Source organism: Acinonyx jubatus, chromosome C1 (genome assembly GCF_027475565.1).
Source record: "Acinonyx jubatus isolate Ajub_Pintada_27869175 chromosome C1, VMU_Ajub_asm_v1.0, whole genome shotgun sequence".
In the NCBI taxonomy this organism is placed as follows: domain Eukaryota; kingdom Metazoa; phylum Chordata; class Mammalia; order Carnivora; family Felidae; genus Acinonyx; species Acinonyx jubatus.
The window spans coordinates 180,673,387-180,694,170 of NC_069381.1; the positions used below are offsets into that span (position 1 = coordinate 180,673,387).

Genomic DNA, 20,784 nt, shown 5'->3' on the forward strand with positions numbered 1-20,784 from the left:
CCTCAATAATTCGTTCGCTACCTAAAAGCACGTTTGCATCAGTTTTTTTCAGTAAATCTGTTTTGAGTGCCTGCTGTGTGCCAGGTGCTGGTTATACAGTAGTGAGGTACTCCTACAGTCTACTCACATGGAACTGGTTGTGGCTTCACACAGGTAAAGCAGTATCTTTCCAGAGTATCTGCAGCTTGTATATAATTACCTTTTAAATAACAAAATGTTTTTAAATGGCAGATAGCATCCAGATATTTTTTTGTCCCTGTACACATATTACTTTTCTTTTGATGGAAATAAAAATCTGTACTTTACCACTACCCTTATAAATACCATAAAAATAATAAATAAATAAATTAAATAAATAAATAAATAAATAAATAAATAAATACCATAGATAAACTCCCAGGTTCAGAATCTAAGTTAGTGGTTGGGATCTAACTGAGCTGGTATTATGAGAGTATGTGGATGGTATTTTGGTCAGGGAGCCCAGGAACACACAAATAATGCCTTGATCTAGCCATCCACATAAACCATGAGGTTTCCCAAGTATGGTCAGAACCCAGATTGCAGTAAGTGGTAGAGACAGGATACAACATATCCAGGCGTTCTGGCTCCAGTATCTATGCTCTTGTGTTTGCTTTACCTAGTACAACACTCCAGAGGCCATAACATATGCACTTAAGTTTGTCATCAATGCTCTCCATATGGGAAGAGAAAAAAAATGCCTTTATTAATTTTTTTAAATTTCTTTTTTTAATGTATGTTTATTTTTGAAAGAGGGTGAGCATGAGCCAAGGAGGGGCAGAGGGGATGACAGAGGATCTGAAGGGGGCTTTGCTTTGACACAGCCTGATGTGGGGCTCAAACTCACGAGCTGTGAGATCATGACCTGAGCTGAAATTGGCTGTTTGAGCCGCCCAGGCACCCCTTTTTTTTTCCCCCTTAAGTTTATTGAATTAGGGAAGAGACAGTCCCAAGCAGGCTCAGTACTATTAGCACAGAGCCCAATGCGGGGCTCAAACCCACAAACCATGAGATCATGACCTGAGCCAAAATCAAGAGTTGGGTGCTTAACTGACAGCCACCCAGATGCCCCTATAAACTTTTTTTTTCTTTCTTCTTTTTCTCTCTCTCCTTCCTTCCTTTTTTTTAACGTTTAGTTTTGAGAGAGAGATTGTGAGCAGGGGAGGGGCAGAGAGAGGGAGACGGGATCTGAAACTGGCTTTGTGCTGACATCAGAGCCTGAGGTGGAGCTCAAACTCATGAACCCTGAGATCATGACCTGAGCCCCCACCCCCAATAAACTTTTGAAGTGACATCTGGTCATTGGATTCATAGGGGAAGACTGATGGGAGAGCACTGCTAGATAAGGTTTTTTATCTGTGGAAAGCAAGTTGGAAGAGAAAGGTCTCTTCCTTGGTTTTTGCCTGATGGTGAGGACATGAAGTTTGCAGCTACACCTGCTACCTTTTCAGAGAAGAGGCAGTAATTCCAGAGAAGGCATATTGGAACTCTAACATCAAGTGCTAAGTGAACCAACCGTGTAGTTGTCAACTTTGTCCTGGTTCTGTGGGAAAACAGGCCTCTAATGTGTCCAAACCACTTAAAGTTCAGTCGTTCAGTTACTTGCAGCCACTTTTATCCTCCAGTCTGAACTGGTTGCTCTCTAGTCTGTTGTGCAGCTGTAATCCTAGGGCTCCCATGCAGTCAATCTAGGGTTTTCCTTCCCCCTCTTTTTAGGGGCTCTCTATGTCCTGAGTCTTGGCCTCATATTTTTAATTTACCTTCCAAATGCTGAGGAAATAAGCCCTTTAGTGGTTTCCTAAGGCAAGTGGGGCTAAATTTTTAGAATCCTTGTGTCTGATTATGTCGTTTTATATTCACACTTGAGTACAGAACTCTACATTAGGGATAATATCCTCTCCCTCCATCCCGTTTGATGATCTGACTTCATTGTATTCTGGCATCCAGTGCTATTTATTCTTGAGAAGTCTTATGCCACTGTTATTCCCATTTCTTTGTATAGCATCCATTTTTTTGGATTCTGAAAGCTTTTATTTATAATTTTTTGTAATGTTTTTTTTTTTGAGAGAGAGAGAGAGAGAGAGAGAGAGAGAGAGCGTGAATGGGGGAGGGACAGAGAGAGGAGACAGAATCCAAAGCAGGTTCCAGGCTCTGAGCTGTCAGCACAGAGCCTGACGCAGGGCTTGAACTCATGAACTGCAAGATCATGACCTGAGCCAAAGTCTATTGATTGAGATATCCAGGTGCCCTCTGGGAGCTTTTAAAATCTACTCTATCCTGGGTAGTCTGAAACTGCATGCTGTCCTGTTGCCTGGCCCTAATTGTGCTGGGCCCCTTGAGAGCCCTTCAGTCAGACTCTATTTCAATTCTGAGGAATTTCTTTGAATCATTTGTTTGATCATTTCCTCCCCAAATTCTCTGGTTCTATCATTCAGGTATTCCTGAACAATTAGATATTCTATCTCTTGTATTAAGTCCAGTCAGTTAAACATCTGACTCTTGATTTGGGCTCAGGTCATGATATCACGGTTTGAGTTTGAGCCCTGAGTCAGGCTCCGCACTGAGCATGGAGCCTGCTAGGGATTCTCTCTTCCTCTGCCCTTCTCCCCCACACGTGCACACCCTCTCTCTCAAAAAACCCAAAAAACTTTAAAAAAAAATTGTTTAGGGGGCACCTGGGTGACTCGGTTGGTTAAACGTCCAACTCTTGATTTCAGCTCTGGGCATGATCTCATGGTTCGTAAGATCATGTCCCACACGGGGCTCTCTATTGACAGTACAGAACTTGCTTGGGATTCTCTCCCTCTCAGATTAAGAAAGCAAACACCTAACAAATAAAAAATATTTTATTTTTAAGTAATCTCCACACCCAACATGGTTAACAACCCCAAGGTTTAGAGTCACGTGCTCTACTGAGCCAGCCAGGTGCCCCTTGTATAAAATCTTTGTTTTTCCGATTTTCCATGTTTTTGATCTGCCTCTTAGAGTTCCTCAATTCTGTCTCCCAGGCCTTTGTTAATTTTACATTTGCCACAGTTTTAATTTCCAAGAATGTTTTTTAAATTTATTTAAAATTTTTGTTTTTATTTTTGAGAGACAAAGAGGAAGCACGGGAGGGGCAGAGAGGGAGACAGAATCCCAAGCAGGCTCCGCGCTGCCAGCACATAGCCTGATGTGGGGCTCGAACTGAAACCAAGTCAGACACTTAGCCAACTAAGGCACCCACGTGCCCCTATTTTTAAAAGTTTTAAGACAGCAAGAGCAAGAGAGAGCACCAGCAGGGGAGAGGGGAAAGAGAGACAGAATCCCAAGTAGACTCCATGCTCAGCATGGAGCCCAACATTGCAGTCAATCTCACGCCCGTGAGATCATGGCCCGAGCCAAAACCAAGAGTTGGATGCTGGACTGACTGAGCCACCCAGGCGCCCCTCCATGAATGTTTTCTAATTGTTCATTTTTTTAATGCTTATTTTTGAGAGAGAGAGAGAATGTGCAGGTGGGGAAGGGACAGAAAGCAGGAGGCAGGTTCCAAAATGAGCTCTGAGCTGACATCAGAGAGCCTGATGTGGGGCTCGAACTCATGGACCACGGGATCATGACCTGAGCTGAAGTGAAGATGCTGAACCGAGCCACGGTTTATGGCAACAAGATCTCTTTTACATATTACAATTTTTTAAGTTCCCTTAGGTCCCTTATGGTTTTTGCTATTCTCCTTCATGCTGAGGCTTGATTGTCTAATGGTTCATGTTTGTCCATTAATATTTGAAATCAAGATACTAAAAAGCTTATTGGCATTAATGTAGGGCACACTGACTGAGTTTCACTGTCAGGTGACCAGGTGAGGCAGCATTTTCATTGGGGGACTCTCAAATGGCAGAATCTGTAAGTCTTTTCTGTTTTCCTGTATGATTCTATTTCTTGTCCCAGAGAAGTATAGGGGTGGAGAGAGGGAATAGAAATGCTTTCCTGCTAATCTGTAAGGTTAGTAACAGAGGGAAAAGGTAATTTCCCAATCTATCGATTTCTCTGGCTGCAGCTTTCAGAGGGTTTTACAATTGCCTGATCCTCATTTAGGAGTTCATTCCAGGTGCCTCTTTGGTTTAAGAGTTTAAGTTCTTCAAACCTGGTTTAAATCTGGGGTCTGCCACTTAATAGCTGAAGACTTTGTATAAGCTACTTAACCTCTCACAGCCTGTTTACATTACATGTAGCATAGGTTTAATAAGTAGTCCCCAATCCAAGACTGTTTAGAGTTAATGCAGTACTACATTTAGTCTAAGGTCTACCATATAACACTATTTTCTTCCTCTCCTGTGCTCTCTTTAGACTGGTCATTCTAATTATCTTTTTTTTAATTTAAAATTTTATTATTTTTTTTTTAGAGAACAGAGCCTGAGTAGGCAGGGGGGGTGGGCAAAAAGAGAGGGAGACACAGAATCCAAAGCAGGCTCCTGAGCAGTCAGTGCAGAGCCCGATGTGGGGCCTGAACTTGTGAACTGCAAGACCACGACCTGAGCCGAAGTCAGCCACTTTACCAACTGAACCATGCAGGCACCCCCCAATAATCTTTTAAAGTCCAGGTGTTTCTAGGGGCGCCTGGGTGGCACAGTCGGTTAAGCGTCCGACTTCAGCCAGGTCACGATCTCGCGGTCCGCGAGTTCGAGCCCCGCATCAGGCTCTGGGCTGATGGCTCAGAGCCTGGAGCCTGTTTCAGATTCTGTGTCTCCCTCTCTCTCTGCCCCTCCCCCATTCATGCTCTGTCTCTCTCTGTCCCAAAAAAATAAATAAACGTTGATAAAGTCCAGGTGTTTCTCACCTCTTACCTTTCCTTCTCATCACCTAGCTTGGCCTTTAAATTATTTTGGGGGGCACCAGGGTGGCTCAGTCGGTTAAGCATCAGACTTCAGCTCAGGTCGTGATTTCATGGTTCATGAGTTCGAGCCCTGGGTCAGGCTCTGCATTGAAAGCACGGAGCCTGGAGCCTGCTTTGGATTCTGTGTCTCCCTCTGCCCCTCCCCCACTCACACTCTCTCAAAAATAACATTAAAAACACTTATAAAATTTTTATTATTTTTTTAACGTTTACTTATTTTTGAGAGACAGCACAAGCAAGGGAAGGGCAGAGAAGGAGACTCAGAACCTGAAGCAGACTCCAGGCTCCATGCTTTCAGCACAGAGCCCCACACGGGGCTCAAACCCACGAACAGAGAGATCATGACCTGAGCCGAAGTCGAACGCTTAACTGAGTTACGCAGGCACCCTGAGCTTGGCCTTTAAGATAATAAACTATATTGGGGCGCCTGGGTGGCTCAGTCGGTTAAGCGTCCGACTTCAGCTCAGGTCACGATCTCGCAGTCCGTGAGTTCGAGCCCCGCGTCGGGCTCTGGGCTGATGGCTCAGAGCCTGGAGCCTGCTTCTGATTCTGTGTCTCCCTCTCTCTCTGCCCCTCCCCCGTTCATGCTGTGTTTCTGTCTCAAAAATAAATAAAACGTTAAAAAAAAAAAAAGATTGATAAACTATATTAAATCCTTTCTCTAAGGTTTCTCTTTTGATACTGGTTTGCCTTTTGCTACTTATGTAGCTAAAACTACATTCTAGGCAAGTTGTATTCACTTAAAATGCCCATTACTCAGTCCCCTTTAATCTATGGTCATTCTTTTTCTAAACCAAGGAAAGCACAGGTATTCCTAGGTGCAGATTTCAAGTGACTTTGGCTTTTGGTCTGTGATGGACTTTATTATTCCTGTTTCTGCCCAAGCTTTGTAAACAAGGAGAGCACTGCCTCAATGCCTAGCTTCTACCAGTCTCTAAGCAGCAGCCCCAAGACCAAACGAAGTGGCGGGCAAGATCCTTCCCATCTAGAGCAGATTTACATTCTGTAGCCAAGACAGACTAGGTCCTTGGCACAGGTGAAGGCAGGAACTTAGATGTTGTTAGGCAAGATTTTGTTGCCTTCAACTCATAATATAGTAAATCTAGAAAGCAAAGTTACGTCTTGCAAATCATCCTGCCCCCAACATGCCCCACACCCAGGTACTATTTTAAAAATAGGCCACATTTCATGGTACCTGGGTGGCTCAGTAGGTTGAGTGTCTGACTTTGGCTCAGGTCATGATCTCACAGTTGGATGGTTTGAGACCCACACTGGGTTTTGCACTGACAGTACAGAGCCTGCTTCGGATTCTGCCTCCCTTTCTGCCCCTCCCCTGCTCACGCGCTCTGAAAAACAAACATTAAAAAAAAAAAAAAACCACACACACTTCCATACTGTTTCCAGTGCATTGAGCCAAAAATCTGCTTTACATTCTTAAATAAAAGTGAAGACACTGGGCTGACCCCACCAAGCAAGGATGCCCTTCCTCACTGTCCATTATGCTCGAATGGCATACCTCCCTTTCCACTGAAGTACACCCTTCTACACACCCTGCCCTCCTCACTTCTGGGTACCCAACAGGAATCCATTTATTATGCTGACGGTTTGAAGCAGTAACTATAACCTCCACAAGAAATGACAAATTGCCCCTTTATGACCAGACCTCAACACATAAAATAGTGTCCACAGCAATCAGTTGTCACCTTTAAAAATTTCCATTACCATAGGGTGCCTGAATGGCTCAGTCCATGACCTCACCATTCATGGGTTCAAGCCTGGAGTGGAGCTGTGTGTGGACAGCTCAGAGCCTGGAGCCTACTTCAGATTGTGTCTCCCTCTCTGCCTTTCAAAAAGAAATAAAAAATATTAAAATTTCATTATCTACATAGTAATATAATCGCAGCAAAGAGAAACGGAAATATACTACATGCAGAAATGTTTTACACACTTGTACCAAATCCTACCCCTACCCCTCTTTGTCTATTGGCTTTCAATTTCTCTTATCTTCTAGGTCATGGAAAAGCTAACACAATTAAGTTTAAACAAATTTTTATTACATAAAGGTTGTCACATAATTGGATATTTCTCTACTTTGTACACAATTATCCTTACTCTCCACAGAAAGGCTGCTTCTTAACTTTTCATCTGGTGATGGCAAGCACTAAAATCCTGATTTTAACAGAATAATAGTAAAAATGCCTCAGTGATTTAAGTTGAAAGCAGTACATTGGTACATGGCTCTTGCATTCAGTTATCAGGAATGTACAAATGTCTTTTTATTCAAAAATACAAAATAAATTATCTGTAGGCATGGACAATGACAGCAGTAAACCATTATATGTTGTCAACTGAAACCAGTAACTGATGGTTATAGTGATTTTCTTAAACATCAGCCAGCCTTTTCTTCAGTCATTTCCTTCAACTGACTTCTCTGAAGTTATTCTTGAGGAGCACTGCCTTGAGCTTCCTCTCACAGTTCGTTAACAATGGTAAAGCGCTATTCTAGGAATTAGAACATGCCACCTCCCATACCACCTCCCATTCCTCCCATTCCACCCATTCCAGGGTCCTTCTCTTCCTTAGGAATTTCGGTGACTACAACTTCTGCTGTAGTTAACAGAGAGGCCACTCCAGCAGCATCCAATAAAGCAGTTCTTACAACCTAAGGAAAAAGTTTGATAAAATATTACCTTTATCCTTAGTAAAAAATAAGACTTAACAGAAGATTCTGAAAGAATTTTTAGAAAATGGCCAACCATTTACCTTAGTTGGATCAATGATTCCCTTTTCTACCATATTCACAAAATCTCCAAGCATAGCATCATAACCAACTTCTGAGGAACTCTGCATAATTTTCTCAACTATCAATGATCCTTCAACACCTGCATTCTTAGCAATGGTCATTGCAGGAATTTTGAGTGTTCTCTTAATGATTTCTATACCTAAAGAAAACAAATTTTAGCAAATTTGGTTTCATTCTTTCTTTTGTAAAAATTACAACACAATTTGATACAGGGAAAACCCAACTGGGAAATTCCACAGGTCAAATCATTCCCCCCCAAGAGATGTGATTTCATCTTTCATCTGTCCTCCGATTATTAGTGTTATTCTTCCTTTGTTATACTGATAATTGTTTTGTGATTTATTGTTCTATTTGATGGGCAACAATATTATTACAGCAGACTAAAATCACGCTGCAAATAAACTCATTTGTAAGGCAGTTTTACCAATTTTTTGATCTTCATTAGCTGGAGTTATTGAATCCAAGGCTGGAATGCACCGAAGCAGGGCACAACCCCCTCCCAGAACAATGCCTTCTTCAACAGCAGCTCGGGTAGCATTGAGGGCATCTGTAACTCTGTCTTTTTTTTCATTCACTTCAACATCACTTGTGCCACCAACCTAAGAATAAAAGAATTCCAGTTGGTATGGGCTTCTCTGATTCAAGATGCTGGCTGGCAAGAGTCATTAAAAAGCACTGGATTTTTTTATTTACTTTTGAGAGAGAGCAAGCGAGAGACAGCGAGAGAGAGAGAGAGAGACACACACACGCAGAGGGCATGTGGGAGAGGCGCAGAGTAAGAGGGAGAGAGAGTCCTAAGCGGGCTCTGCACTGTCAGTACGGAACTGAATGTGGGGCTTGAACTCAAACCGTGAGATCATGATCTGAGCTGAAACCAAGAGTCAGATGCTTAACTGAGCCACCTAGGTGCTCTGCACTGGGTTTACTTAAAAAACAAACAAAAAACACCAAAAAAAAGACCATGTAAAAAAGGTTGCCTACTTGTTAAAAGTGACTGCATGACTAAATAGCTAATAGGGTGAGCACAGTGTCCTACATCAGTGCAACGTCAGCCTGATCTTTAACAAAACATCTTGGTTTTAAGGAAAGAATATTCCAACAAAGAAATTTTGTATAATATATATCTCCATGATGAAGTTATTTCCCCAAACATTTTAGTTACATGGCCCTAGTGGGGAATACCACAGAAACAAAATCATTCTTGAGCTCAGAACCTAGAAAGCTCATTTACAACAACGAATCTTACCTTCAGCACAGCTACTCCATCTGAGAGTTTTGCCAGACGTTCATTCAGTTTTTCCTTTTCATATTCACTAGTTGTGATATCTAACTGTTCAATGATTTCTTGGATGCGTTTTTCAATTTGAGCCTTGTCACCTTTTCCTTTTAAGAGCATGGCATCATCTTTGGTCACAATGACTTCTCCAACTTTTCCTAAGTCATGAGGCTGAACATCTTCAAGATTTAGAGTCAACCCTTCTTCTCCGAACACCTACAAAAACATTTAAAAATGAACCACTTGCAGCTTAGTTTTTCACTGTACTAAGTCTGTCAGTAATACATAACATGGGTGTTTTGATGAGAAAAACATCTTATAATACTGTATTTCTTTGAAACATGAGATTTTAAGATTATGACTAGTCCAGAGAAGACTTGATCGAGTTTCCCACTGCACTTCCAATTTCTCAGTTAATCAAATTAACATTAGCTTTATTTGAGGAAAGTATAAACTCAAACAACTCCTCAAAGGTCATATTTTTGGTGATATCGGGACTGGACCTTAGGCCTAAACTCTTAAATCCTATGTGGTTTCTACAATATTTTATTAAAAAATTTCTTTTTACTATTTTTGAGAGAGAGAGCAAGAGAGAGGGAGGGAAGGGGCAGAGAGAGGAGAGGGAGACACAGAATCTGAAGCAGGCTCCAGGCTCTGAGCTGTCAGCACAGAGCCCGACCCAGGGCTTGAACTCACGAGCCGTATCATGACCTGAGCCGAAGTCGGATGCTTAACTGACTGAGCCACCCAGCCAATATTCTTAGAAACAAATTAGTCTTGGGGTGCCTGGGTGGCTCAGTCGGTTGAGCGTCCGACTTCAGCTCAGGTCATGATCTCGCAGCTTGTGAGTTTGAGCCCCGTGTCGGGCTCTGTGCTGACAGCTCAGAGCCTGGAGCCTGTTTCAGATTCTGTGTCTCCCTCTCTCTCTGTCCCAACCCACTCGCATTCTGTCTCTCTCTCAAAAATAAACATTAAAAAAAAAATTAAAAAACAAAAAAAAAACAAATTAGTCAAATAACCCTGTTCTTGGGCTAGACTCATGGTAAGTTAGACAGGGGACCTTAGCAGTATTTAATCCAACCTATACCTCCTAAACGTCCAACATAAACACAAATTAATAGTTTAGATAATATCTGACCGTGAAAAATGTAAAATTTACCTGTAATAAACTTCAGACCTGGAAGTATAAAATACTCAGTAAACCAACATCACATTTATTTTACTTACTGCACCACCAGTAGCAATAGCCATATCTTTAAGCTGGTTCTTTCTATTGTCACCAAAACCTGGAGCTTTGACGGCTACAACCTGAAGACCAACTTTCAGCCTGTTAAGAACAGTTAATAAAAATCAGATTTAAATTTAAAAATGCTTATCTAGTTCTTAAGTTCTAAGTACTATGATTATTTAGGAAACATACTTTTTTTTTATTTTGAGAGAGAGCATGCAAACAGGGGAGGGGCAGAGAGAGAGGGAGAGAATCTGAAACAGGCTCCAGGCTTCCAGCTGTCAGTGCAGAGCCCAATGGAGGGCTCAAACCCACAAACTGTGAGATCATGACCTGAGCTGAAGTCAGACACTCAACAGATGGAGCCACCCAGGCGCCCCTGGAAACCACACTTTTTACAATTTTTGGCTTTCTTACAACTTTTGGTCAAATTAAGACAGGAAAGGGCAATTTTCCATTCATCCGTATTTGCCAATATCCAATCACCTTCGTAATAAACTGACCTTACTTTCCAGTTAAACTAGACCCAGGAACAAAAATATTATAAGCAAAACACCTTTAACTATGACATAGTGATAAATATTTTATAATTTTCAAAAATCAGAAGAGTTAAATTTTAATTTTAAAATATTTAAATATTAAATTTGGGGATCTAATGAGCATTTACTACTGCTCTATGGGTTCCATTTAGTAGTAATCAAGTTACTACTACAGTTACATTTGAGCAAGCAGTGTTCTTAATCTGGTTCCTTCATAAATGTAGGTATTACTGATAATAACATCAAGCTCACCTGCAATTTTATCAGATACTGAATGCCTGGAATATATAATCAAAGAAATGTCCACTTGAGACCAGATAGTGAAACAGAAAGAATATATGGACACTAAAACAAAACTGGTCTATTAGAGCCAAATAAAAATCAGAGGGGTAAACTCTGATAATATGCCAAGAAAATCAAGACACCCAACTTTACAGCTACCAGTAAAATGGCTCAGTGAAACTCTGTAGGTCTATTGTTTTTTTATTTTGGTTTCAAATCCTACAATAAGACTCTTCAGATCCCAAAAAGCAAATTCAAGCTAACAAACATTCCAGGATAAGTAAACTCACTCAGAGCTTTTGGGTCAAGCCATGTAACTCTCCTACATACCTGTTTCATTTGTGCATTTCCATTATAATAAAATTGGAAATATTACTTTTAATATACCTCAATTCCAGGATTAGGAGCACATTTTAATGATGTCCTAAGGAGCGCCTAGCTGGCTCAGTTGAAAGAGCATGTAACTCTTGGTCTTGGGGTTGTGAGTTCGAACCCTACGCTGGCTGTAGAGATTACTTAATTTTTTTTAATGCCCTAAGATTCTGTTTATAGCATTAAGCACCTGCCTTAAAGTCAAAAGTAATACATTATAGATTAAAAAAAAATTATCTTAACCTCAACTTATCTTAGATTGAGTGCCAATTTATTTCAGCCTATTAATTTTTTCTTTTAACAGATTATGTAAAATGCTGATAGCTAAATACACTTTGATCTAAGGCTTAGAAAATGATAGTTTACTTCTCATTCAAAATTGTAATTGTGAAAATATTTTTCCAGATAAAAAAACTTACTCATTTCTTCTAAGCAACTGTAAACGTTCATAATAAAAAATGGACACCATACAAAATTAGGCTATCCTATGAGAAAGTTGCACAAAATACTATGGATTTTCACATAGAACCCATTCAAAAACAACCATTATAACTGGACCAAGAGTTCATGAAGCACACCTGTATCACACATAACTCTAAATACAAACACAAGTGGTTCAATGTGAGGGTACATAATAGAGATTTCAAACATCAATACAAAAAATTGCCTTTCATCTGAAAATGTAAACCAAACACCACTGCCCATTACCTATTCAGAACAAGTGTACTCAGAGCTTCTCCATCAACATCTTCAGCAATTATGACCAAGGGCTTACGGTGAGCATTGGCAATTTCAAGAGCAGGTACAATGGACTGGACACTAGAAATTTTCTTTTCACTCAACAGAACGTAGGCATCTTGGAATTCACATTTCTGCCCTGCAAAAACAAAAAACATTTTAAATCAATGTTAAAACATTAACAATATTTTGAAATAACTGCAATTTCTTTAAATGAAAAAGCTATAACCCAATTTCAGTACATTTCAAGTGACTACTGAGTTCATGTTTTTCCACTTTCATTTGTCATTTACAGTAACTTTTGGAATACATAAATTTATTTTCTTAGAAGTATGGCCTAATGCTTATAGCTCGACACATGACAAGCTCTATTTTTTTTAATTTACTGACTTGCTCTTACCTTTTGAAGTATTAATAAAGTATGGAGAAATATAACCTCGATCAAATTTCATGCCTTCAATAATTTCTAATTCATCATTTAGTGTTTTTCCATCCTATAACAAATCAAACAATTAGTTGTATGAATTTCATTAAAGAAACACAAAAATTTTTAATTATGGACCAGATTAGGAGACCCCATTGATCATAAAGGATCCAGGCAGAACTATGCAAATGCCCCAGGACATCCAACTCCCAATTCTGCAAAAACTTCAAAAATACATATTTGAATTTTTATATTCAATGTGTTATATATATATGCAACACACAGTTTGAATGTTTTATTTGGAAAACTGTTTTGATCACCAGACAACCCATACCAAGCTATCATAAAAAACACACTTGGGGCGCCTGGGTGGCTCAGTCGGTTAAGCGGCCGACTTCGGCGCAGGTCATGATCTCATGGTCTGTGAGTTCGAGCCCTGCATCGGGCTCTGTGCTGACAGCTCAGAGCCTGGCGCCTGTTTCAGATTCTGTGTCTCCCTCTCTCTGACCCTCCCCCATTCATGCTCTGTCTCTCTCTGTCTCAAAAATAAATAAACATCAAAAAAAAAAATTAAAAAAAAATCACACTTGCCTTTACTGTGATGACACCTTTCCTTCCAACCTTTTTCATTGCATCAGAAATGATGTTGCCAATTTCTTTATCTCCATTTGCAGAAATGGTAGCAACCTAAAACAATCAAGTTACTCTTCCAAGTTAAAAAGTTAAGGCCAATGTTCTCAATCAACTCCCTTTCCTTTTCCTAGTAACTTCCAAATTGATAGTGTGTGTGGGAGATACAGTCTAACAGTTCTAAGGAAGTGTTGGTTCTGTTTTCAATTATCATTTGGCTACATTGTTTTTAAAAGATATGACATACAACCACTCTTAAAAAAAAAGACTCCCCCCACACCCCGAAAAAAACTGGTAATATTCTAACATGACAAAAACTATGTACCTTTTGACAAATGACTAAAGAACGTTTTCCATACAAAAAAAAAAGAGGTTTACTCAGAGCCATGTAGAACTAAAGTGACAGCCAACTAAGACTCCAGCTATGGTCACTGCATTATTTTCAAATGTTATTTGGCAGTAAGAAAAATGCTTTCAATGTTAGTGACTGGTTAGTGTTGTTATTCTAACACTGGTACGTGATTACGGAATAAAATCACATGTTTATTGTAAAATATGACAACTCCTTACCTGAGCAATTTCTTCAGGGGTTGTCACAGGTTTAGACTGCTTCTTAAGTTCAGCAATTACAGCATCAACAGCTAACATCACACCTGATTTAAGAATAAATGCCATTAACAATGCTTATTCTCTCATGGTTCCTTGTCAAGTAAAAATTCCAATTCATATTAAATGCTTTAATGTGTTAATACAGCCTAAACAATACTTCTGTGCTGGCACTTCTAATCACATGGAGTTGGATGGTGCACACTCACACAGGAAGTCTGATAAATGAAGAACCAGGTCAAAATTATTCTGAAAACTGTACTAAGGAAAAAAAAACTATGGTGTATAATTTCAAGAATCTCACCATTCAACTCATTCTGTGTAAACTATTCCCAGTCCAATCATGTTGCAGGTTTCCAACAGGGTCACCCAACATTTCTCTCAATTGAAAATAAGGGATTATGCCCCTACAGGTTGTTTTTAATTTTGAGAGAGAATCCCAAGTAGGCTCTGCAGTGTCAGCAGAGCCCGACTTGGGGCTTGATCTCACAAACTGTGAGCCAAAACCAAGAGTCAGATGCTTAACCGACTGAGCCACCCAGGACCTCTATACCCCTACAGGTTTTAATATCTGAAATCTCCTCCTTTAATATGTAATTATAAATAAAATATTTAACAGTCAACAGCAGCACAGTATGGATTTATGAGAACCTCATTTTGTTCAACTGGGATGAGTGCTGGCTCTTCCCTTTATTTTGATAAAGGGTAACTTCAAGAAATAAATCCAAAGAAAGGCATGTAGTAACAATCACTTTCTCAGGGAAGTAATTTTAATAAACTCAATTAACATTTGTCCATGATTTATATTCAAACTGCTTTTAATGAAACATTTATTTGTACCTTAAACACTGAAATAGATGGGATGCTGATACATCAGTGTGCTGGGATGCCAATTCTGACAAAATTGTTAATGGCACCCCACTTTACTCTCAAGTCTTCTCTAATTTGGACAGTAACACACCCTATAGATAAGCAGCAATTACATTTTCAAGATACAAAAAATCAAGTTTTAGTACACAGCAGTGACAGGACTTAAGTTTGTATCACCATGAAGCTCATGCTAAGGAGATCTTTAAATGGTGGCCTAGTTTCCCAAAGCAAGCAATAATGAACAAAATGAAGACCAATAATGCATTATGTGCTGTTAAGAGGCAAAAACAAAACAAAACAAAACAAAATCCTGCTTTTATGTATACACACACACTAAATTTGACGTCCTGGATCAATGATATGGTTTGTTTAGCCCTACTCTGTAAAATAGTAAAACTGTTTAATACTCTCTCCCTGCTCTAATCCCCACAAGTTTACTATCCTCAAGGTATACAGAACATGCTGTATCTTCCACCAAACTGTTCCTTTGGGTGGCGGGGGGAAGAGGGGGTTTGGGGGGTCTCTAGACACAGGAAAGGGAAGGACAACAAAGAATGTCTTAGTCCTATTTCTCTCAATGCCTAGCATAGTACCCATCACATAAGCCAGGCATCCAATTGCTATTTGCTGAAGAAAAAAAAAACTCCATGTAAGATTGTTTTTAAGAGAAAGGAGAAGTAAGAATCAACTTTCTAAGACACTTCAAAACACTGTGGTGACAATGAAGACATTCCTACCTCTCCTGATTTCCACTGGATTAGCACCTTTGCTAATCTTCTCGAAGCCTTCCTTGGCAATAGAGCGTGCCAGGACAGTAGCAGTAGTGGTGCCATCTCCAGCCTCTTCATTTGTGTTATTGGCAACGTCTTGAACAAGTTTAGCGCCAATATTTTTATATTTATCTTTTAAATCAATTGACTTTGCAACAGTCACACCATCTTTTGTTACTTTGGGACTGCCCCAACTCTGTTCAATAATCACTGTTCTTCCCTAGAATTGCAGAGAAAAAAAAAAGTGACAGAATCACATACTCTCTAAGTACTATTTAGCGTAAAACAGGAACTCTTAATAAAAAAGTAGTTACTTGAAAGCCTCAACACAAACTGTCATTATTTAATCAGATCTGCAGCATGTAATTTCAAAGGCACGTTCATCAGTGTTCTTAGGTTACAGACAAAATGACCTCTCTGTTGCCAAGTGTATAACTTTGGATGATCTTTTATGGAAGATATAGATCCTAGACTGAAAGATGTTATCTCATAAAAAAACAAAAACACAAGATAAACCAAATCAATTTGGTAGATAATAAAATGGCAGAATACTCTTCACATAATTTATAGTTTTGTCTGGTGCCTGCTGTCTTTGAATGTGAAACTTATTTTTAAACTTGCTTTAAAATTTAGTTACTAAAATACTAGCAGCAAGACAAATACAGTTCACTCTTCCAAGGCTGGTTCAATGTTAAATCTCAAACACAGTACAAACAGTACTGGCAGCTTCTAGATTTGAATTAAAGGTGCTACTTGTGAGGCAGGCAAATGCCATATTTTATATACTACATATGACTACTTTGATACTGGAACCGTTAACCTGAAATCACGCATCACTACACTTGTGCATCATCTTCAAAAGCCTCAAGTTATGTTTTTACTCCTCACCAACCTCTTTAAGTTAAAGAAGATTTAACATTTTAAATGTGCTTTGGAAGACAATGAACAGCAGAAAAGTAAAACTAGTACCTACAAACACATACTTGAGGTATTACTGGAGCTAAGTTACACACTAACGTCAATATTTGATACTAACTACTGGGAAAAAATCCAAAACTTAAGCAGGCAAGCAAGATTAATTCTACTTTCCGTTTAGGAACCCACCTTGAGTTGTGAGTTACCACTGGATTACATCACACGTCATATGAAATAAAGTTTCCCGAATTTGAAAAAAAACTTAAGCTTTAAGACCGTTAAATCAAGTTAAAAAAAAAAAAAAAGATTAAGCGGTAATTTGGAACTCTTTTATGTAAACTGGGATTTCTCAACAATGGAGACTAAAGTATTTACTGTCTATGTGACATCATTAAAATATTATTCCTTAATTCAGAATGCTATAAATTGTAACACAATAAAATAAAAATATTGATACCTTTGGCCCCATAGTAACAGCTACAGCATCAGCTAAAAGGTCTACACCTTGAAGCATTAAGGCTCGGGCATCTGCACCAAATTTTACATCTTTGGCATAGGCCCGAGTAAGATGAGGAGCCAGTGCCCTGGATACTGGCCTAATTTGGCGAAGTACTGCGGGTAATCGAAGCATTTCTGTCGGGGGGAAAACAATCAGATTATCAGTACATTTATACTAGCACTATCCGTGGTGCATTACAGCACAACACAAACATGACACCTGTACACCACAAAACAAGAAATGTTAGATATAAGCTGTATTGATCCCTGCCCTACACGCGGCCCACGTTAACATAGGTTCAAACACCAGCTACTAACGTAAGCTTGAAGAGGCCGCTCCCACGCCTAACCTAGAGAACTAGCACAAAGTACACCATGTCAGTGAATCCCCACGGCCACCTACCCCAGCCGCTAAAAACGAGTTAATCTTTCACCGCTAAAATAGCCTCCTGAGCAAAAGTGCTCCTAAAAAAACCAAATCTGCAGGAAGGGGTAAGTTATAAACCAGAATGACCAAGGGAAAAAAAATAGTCCGGACGGTGCAAAAATCCGTTTAGTAACAGGAGTCTTTGTATCTACTCAGGGCTACTGTATCCAACTATCCGCAGGGCCGCGATGCTGGGGGCCAAGGCCCGGCTCTCTACGCCCAACCCCACGTGTCTGTTTTTAGGACGCCCTCAGCAAGGTCAAGGGTGGAGATGCCGTACCCCAGCTGCCCACGGGGCCAAAATCGGTTCCCACGCGGCTGCGACCACCCTCCCGGGGGCCCTACAGTCGATCAGGACAGGGCTGCAACGAGAGCCCACGTGAATATACGCCCCCGATTGCATACAAACTACCGGGCAAGCCCTCCCCCCTGCGCCCTGCCCGGGCCAGCAATCCACGCCGCACGTGATGGGCACCGACATGGACCCGTAAGGCCTGGCCCAGCGGGTCCGGGCCTGCGGCGCCATAGGGAAGCCCTGGCTCTCCCCTTCCGGCTCAATCAGGCAGGACCGCAGCGGACGGGGAAAGGCCCGGCTCCCGGGTCCCAGGCGTCTGGGAGAGGCGGCGCGGGGCGGCCGTATACCTGCGGGGCAGCGGCAGGGCGTGCGGACGATGAGGCAGGCCGTCGGAGGCGAGTGAGGGACAGAGTGCACGGCGCACACGGCAAAGAGCCCGTGTCCCCTCCCTCCGCCGCTTCCCCCCGCCCCGCGGCACCGCGTGCGCGGGCTGCGCCCACCCCTTCCCCTCCACCGGGGCCCCGCAATCGGCAGTCGCCGCGCCCAGCTCCGCCCCTCCCTACCCGCGCAGGGCCAGGCAAGTGAGCTCAGCCCTCCCAGTCCAGCTTAGGCTAGTTCCCGGGCTGTACTCGGTTCGAGAACTTTCCGGGAAGCGCTGCGCTCTCTGTGGGTCAAGGTTCAGAGCGCGTCATTTCCGGAAGAGGGGCGAAGAGCTAGTACTTTCTCCCCCGCAGGCGGCCTAGAAAAGCCTAGAAAGAACTCCTCTCTTCTTCCGCCTCCCAGTCTTCGCGTCAGTGGCCGGCGCACAACTCTCGGGACGAATCGCGCGGCGCGCTGGTGCAGCCACCCTCCCTTGCGGGGAGGAGCGGGGGGCGGGAGCAAGCGCGCCTGCGCGTTGGGAGGCCTTTTCCCACGTTCACGTGGCCCGGGGGTCGGACTGCGGGTCTGCTTGCGGCGGCGGCGGCAGCTCCAGAGCAGAGTAGGAACTGCGGTGGCCAGAGTCATGGTGAGTCTCGCGTGGCCTGGAGGACGAAGAGGCCTTCTCTGCCTATAGCGCTCGGGTACCCGGGTGTTTCTTTGCAGGCCTACCGGGAGGGATAGGGGTCACTTAGTGACCCGCGCCCGCAGTAACCCTGGAGAGGCGAGGCCCACTAACCCCGGAGAGGCGAGGCCCACTAACCCCTTTTATTTGCCAAGGGCTCTGCACGCGTGTACCCCGCATGCTTGTGGGCCCGGGGGCGGGAACCCGGACTCAGGCGCAGCTGCGGACCCACTTCTGCGAGATCTTTGTGGGTGTGTAGTATCTTGAAAAGCGTGGCTCCAGGCAAAGGGGTTGACTTGAGTTCTGTGAAATTTTCCAGAACAATTGAGGTAGGAAAATATTTGACCTTGGGATAGACTAGGGTTACTCTTAAAGCTGTCTGCTGACCGGAGAAGCAGCAACGACCCCCCTAACACACACGGAATGGAAATTAAACTCGGCAGGTAGAGCAAAACATTCAAATGGTTTTCTTGAACGAATAATTGGAGTTTTGGCGTTAATTTTGAAAGCCACACGTGCTTTTTGATGTGTAACGCATAGAACATAATCACATACTGCTTTTGTTTTTAAACTTAATACTCCTTTTTTTTACAGGCAGGACAAGCGTTTAGGAAGTTTCTTCCTCTCTTTGACCGAGTTTTAGTTGAAAGGAGTGCAGCCGAAACTGTAACCAAAGGAGGCATTATGCTTCCAGAAAAATCGCAAGGAAAAGTTTTGCAAGCAACAGTAGTAGCTGTTGGATCAGGCTCTAAAGGAAAGGTAAATGGGGCTAAAGTGCAACTAGTTTTGTATGGAGGAGAAAAAAGAAATTCTTGGTGGTTATTAAAGGTAGTCTCTTAAATAGCTTTGTGTTTTCTTCAAGATCGTTCCCTAATTCAGTCATGTCTGATATGCCGCTTTTAACGAAAATGATTATGTAAAATAAAGTTGCTTATTTTGTAGGATGGAAGAGTTCCAGAGTATTAAAATCAGTAGCCATTTGGTAGCTGAGTATGACCAGTGTTTTCTTTAAATTCTAAATTTTGATTAAAACAAAAAATTCCTCAAGATGATCTGTGGGTTCTTTGACTAGTTGAGGGGAAATTTAAACTCTCGATCTAATCTCTAACGCTGTAATTGCCCTAATCTTTTTAACCATTTTTGGCCTTAGTTGGCATACTTTCGAAAAGAACTGGTTGGATCTAGCCTTAATAGTTATTCTCCAGTAACTGGTTAGACCTCAGACCTGAAAGTCAGCCAGAATACATAATACATGCCTTTGGGGTCAAATACATTAATTGCATTCATTGTTCCAGTTGCCCCTAAGAAAGCTCTAAGAACAGCTGTCCCAGAGTCAGGAATAGGAAGTCTCTGGGGAGTGGGCACTATGCTGCAGTCTCTTCTTAAATTTTTACTTTAATGAAAAGGATATTGAGTCACAAAAGAAGTATATGTTCCAAATTCTGGAAACTCCTCTTGAATTTTTGTGTTGGAAGAAGTTAAAATATGACATCTGTATATCTGGTCTTAAAAACTGATTTATATAGTCTAGAAGTTAATATTTAATAGTTAAAAAATTAGCTTAAGTTAGCTTTCCAGTATAACTCGTTGAACTTTACACTGAAAGCAGGTTTTGGTGTAAGCTCCAGGTATGCATTATTTCAAAGTGTAATTCTACAGTGATATTTTTGAGTGAACTACGATTATAATGTAAATCATATCACTTGGCCACTAAGTCCTTTTTTAACACTTGATTTGAATGAGCACATTTGATTAATAAAAGTTAGGTGTAAGTTTTTGGTGATCTAGATGTCTTTACTAATAAATATTCTTATTTTCTTAAGGGTGGAGAGATCCAACCAGTCAGTGTGAAAGTTGGAGATAAAGTTCTTCTCCCAGAATATGGAGGCACCAAAGTAGTTCTAGATGACAAGGTGTGTAAATTTAATATTTCCTATAAGTTAAGTATTTGTTATTAGTTTTCTTAACTAATGGTTTTCTTTATTTGCAGGATTATTTCTTATTTAGAGATGGTGACATTCTCGGAAAGTATGTAGACTGAAATAAATCATTATTGAAATGGCATGAAGTGAAGCTGCCCATTCCAGTGAAGTTGTGAAATCTTTCATCATGTAAATAATTTTCATGTCTCTCTTTTATAATAAACTAATGGTATCCAAACTAATGATATCCAGTGTC

The 20,784-nt window shown here is 41.2% G+C and overlaps 2 protein-coding genes across 4 annotated transcripts in view; one reads left to right on the top strand and one right to left on the bottom strand.

Annotated features, from left to right (window-relative positions):
* Nucleotides 1–6,923: 6,923 nt before the first annotated feature.
* Nucleotides 6,924–18,267, bottom strand: HSPD1 (heat shock protein family D (Hsp60) member 1). 3 transcript variants are annotated; one of them, XM_015077957.3, is made up of 12 exons: nt 18,128–18,267; nt 16,802–16,977; nt 15,397–15,649; nt 13,754–13,836; nt 13,145–13,240; nt 12,530–12,623; nt 12,100–12,268; nt 10,198–10,297; nt 8,941–9,186; nt 8,119–8,293; nt 7,655–7,833; nt 6,924–7,553 (listed from the first exon to the last, which is right to left on the bottom strand). In XM_015077957.3, the coding sequence occupies exons 2-12, from the start codon at nt 16,973–16,975 to the stop codon at nt 7,401–7,403; spliced, it is 1,722 nt and encodes a 573-aa protein (XP_014933443.1). In that variant the 5' UTR covers nt 16,976–16,977; nt 18,128–18,267; the 3' UTR covers nt 6,924–7,400. The 3 variants fall into 3 exon arrangements, with proteins under 3 accessions (XP_014933443.1, XP_026909803.1, XP_014933444.1); XM_027054002.2 differs by lacking the exon at nt 18,128–18,267 and adding an exon at nt 17,912–18,053; XM_015077958.3 differs by lacking the exon at nt 18,128–18,267 and adding an exon at nt 17,550–17,631.
* A 170-nt stretch (nt 18,268–18,437) lies between these two features.
* Nucleotides 18,438–20,784, top strand: part of MOB4 (MOB family member 4, phocein) — a 43,944-nt gene continuing 41,597 nt past the window's right edge. Inside the window, exons 1-2 of the mRNA XM_053215505.1 lie at nt 18,438–18,570; nt 19,201–19,365. Of these exons, the coding sequence (XP_053071480.1) occupies nt 18,568–18,570; nt 19,201–19,365 (168 nt within the window). The 5' untranslated portion in view covers nt 18,438–18,567. The remainder of the gene's footprint in view (nt 18,571–19,200; nt 19,366–20,784) is intronic.

Excerpts from the sequence above, each read along its gene's own strand:
- HSPD1 (XM_015077957.3), bottom strand. The coding sequence starts at position 16,975 with ATGCTTCGATTACCCGCAGTACTTCGCCAAATTAGGCCAGTATCCAGG. Across the intron at positions 10,298-12,099 it reads AGTACACTTGTTCTGAATAG|GCTGAAAGTTGGTCTTCAGG; the intron begins GTAATGGGCAGT and ends TGTTCTTAACAG. Across the intron at positions 7,834-8,118 it reads TAATGAAGATCAAAAAATTG|GTATAGAAATCATTAAGAGA; the intron begins GTAAAACTGCCT and ends TGTTTTCTTTAG.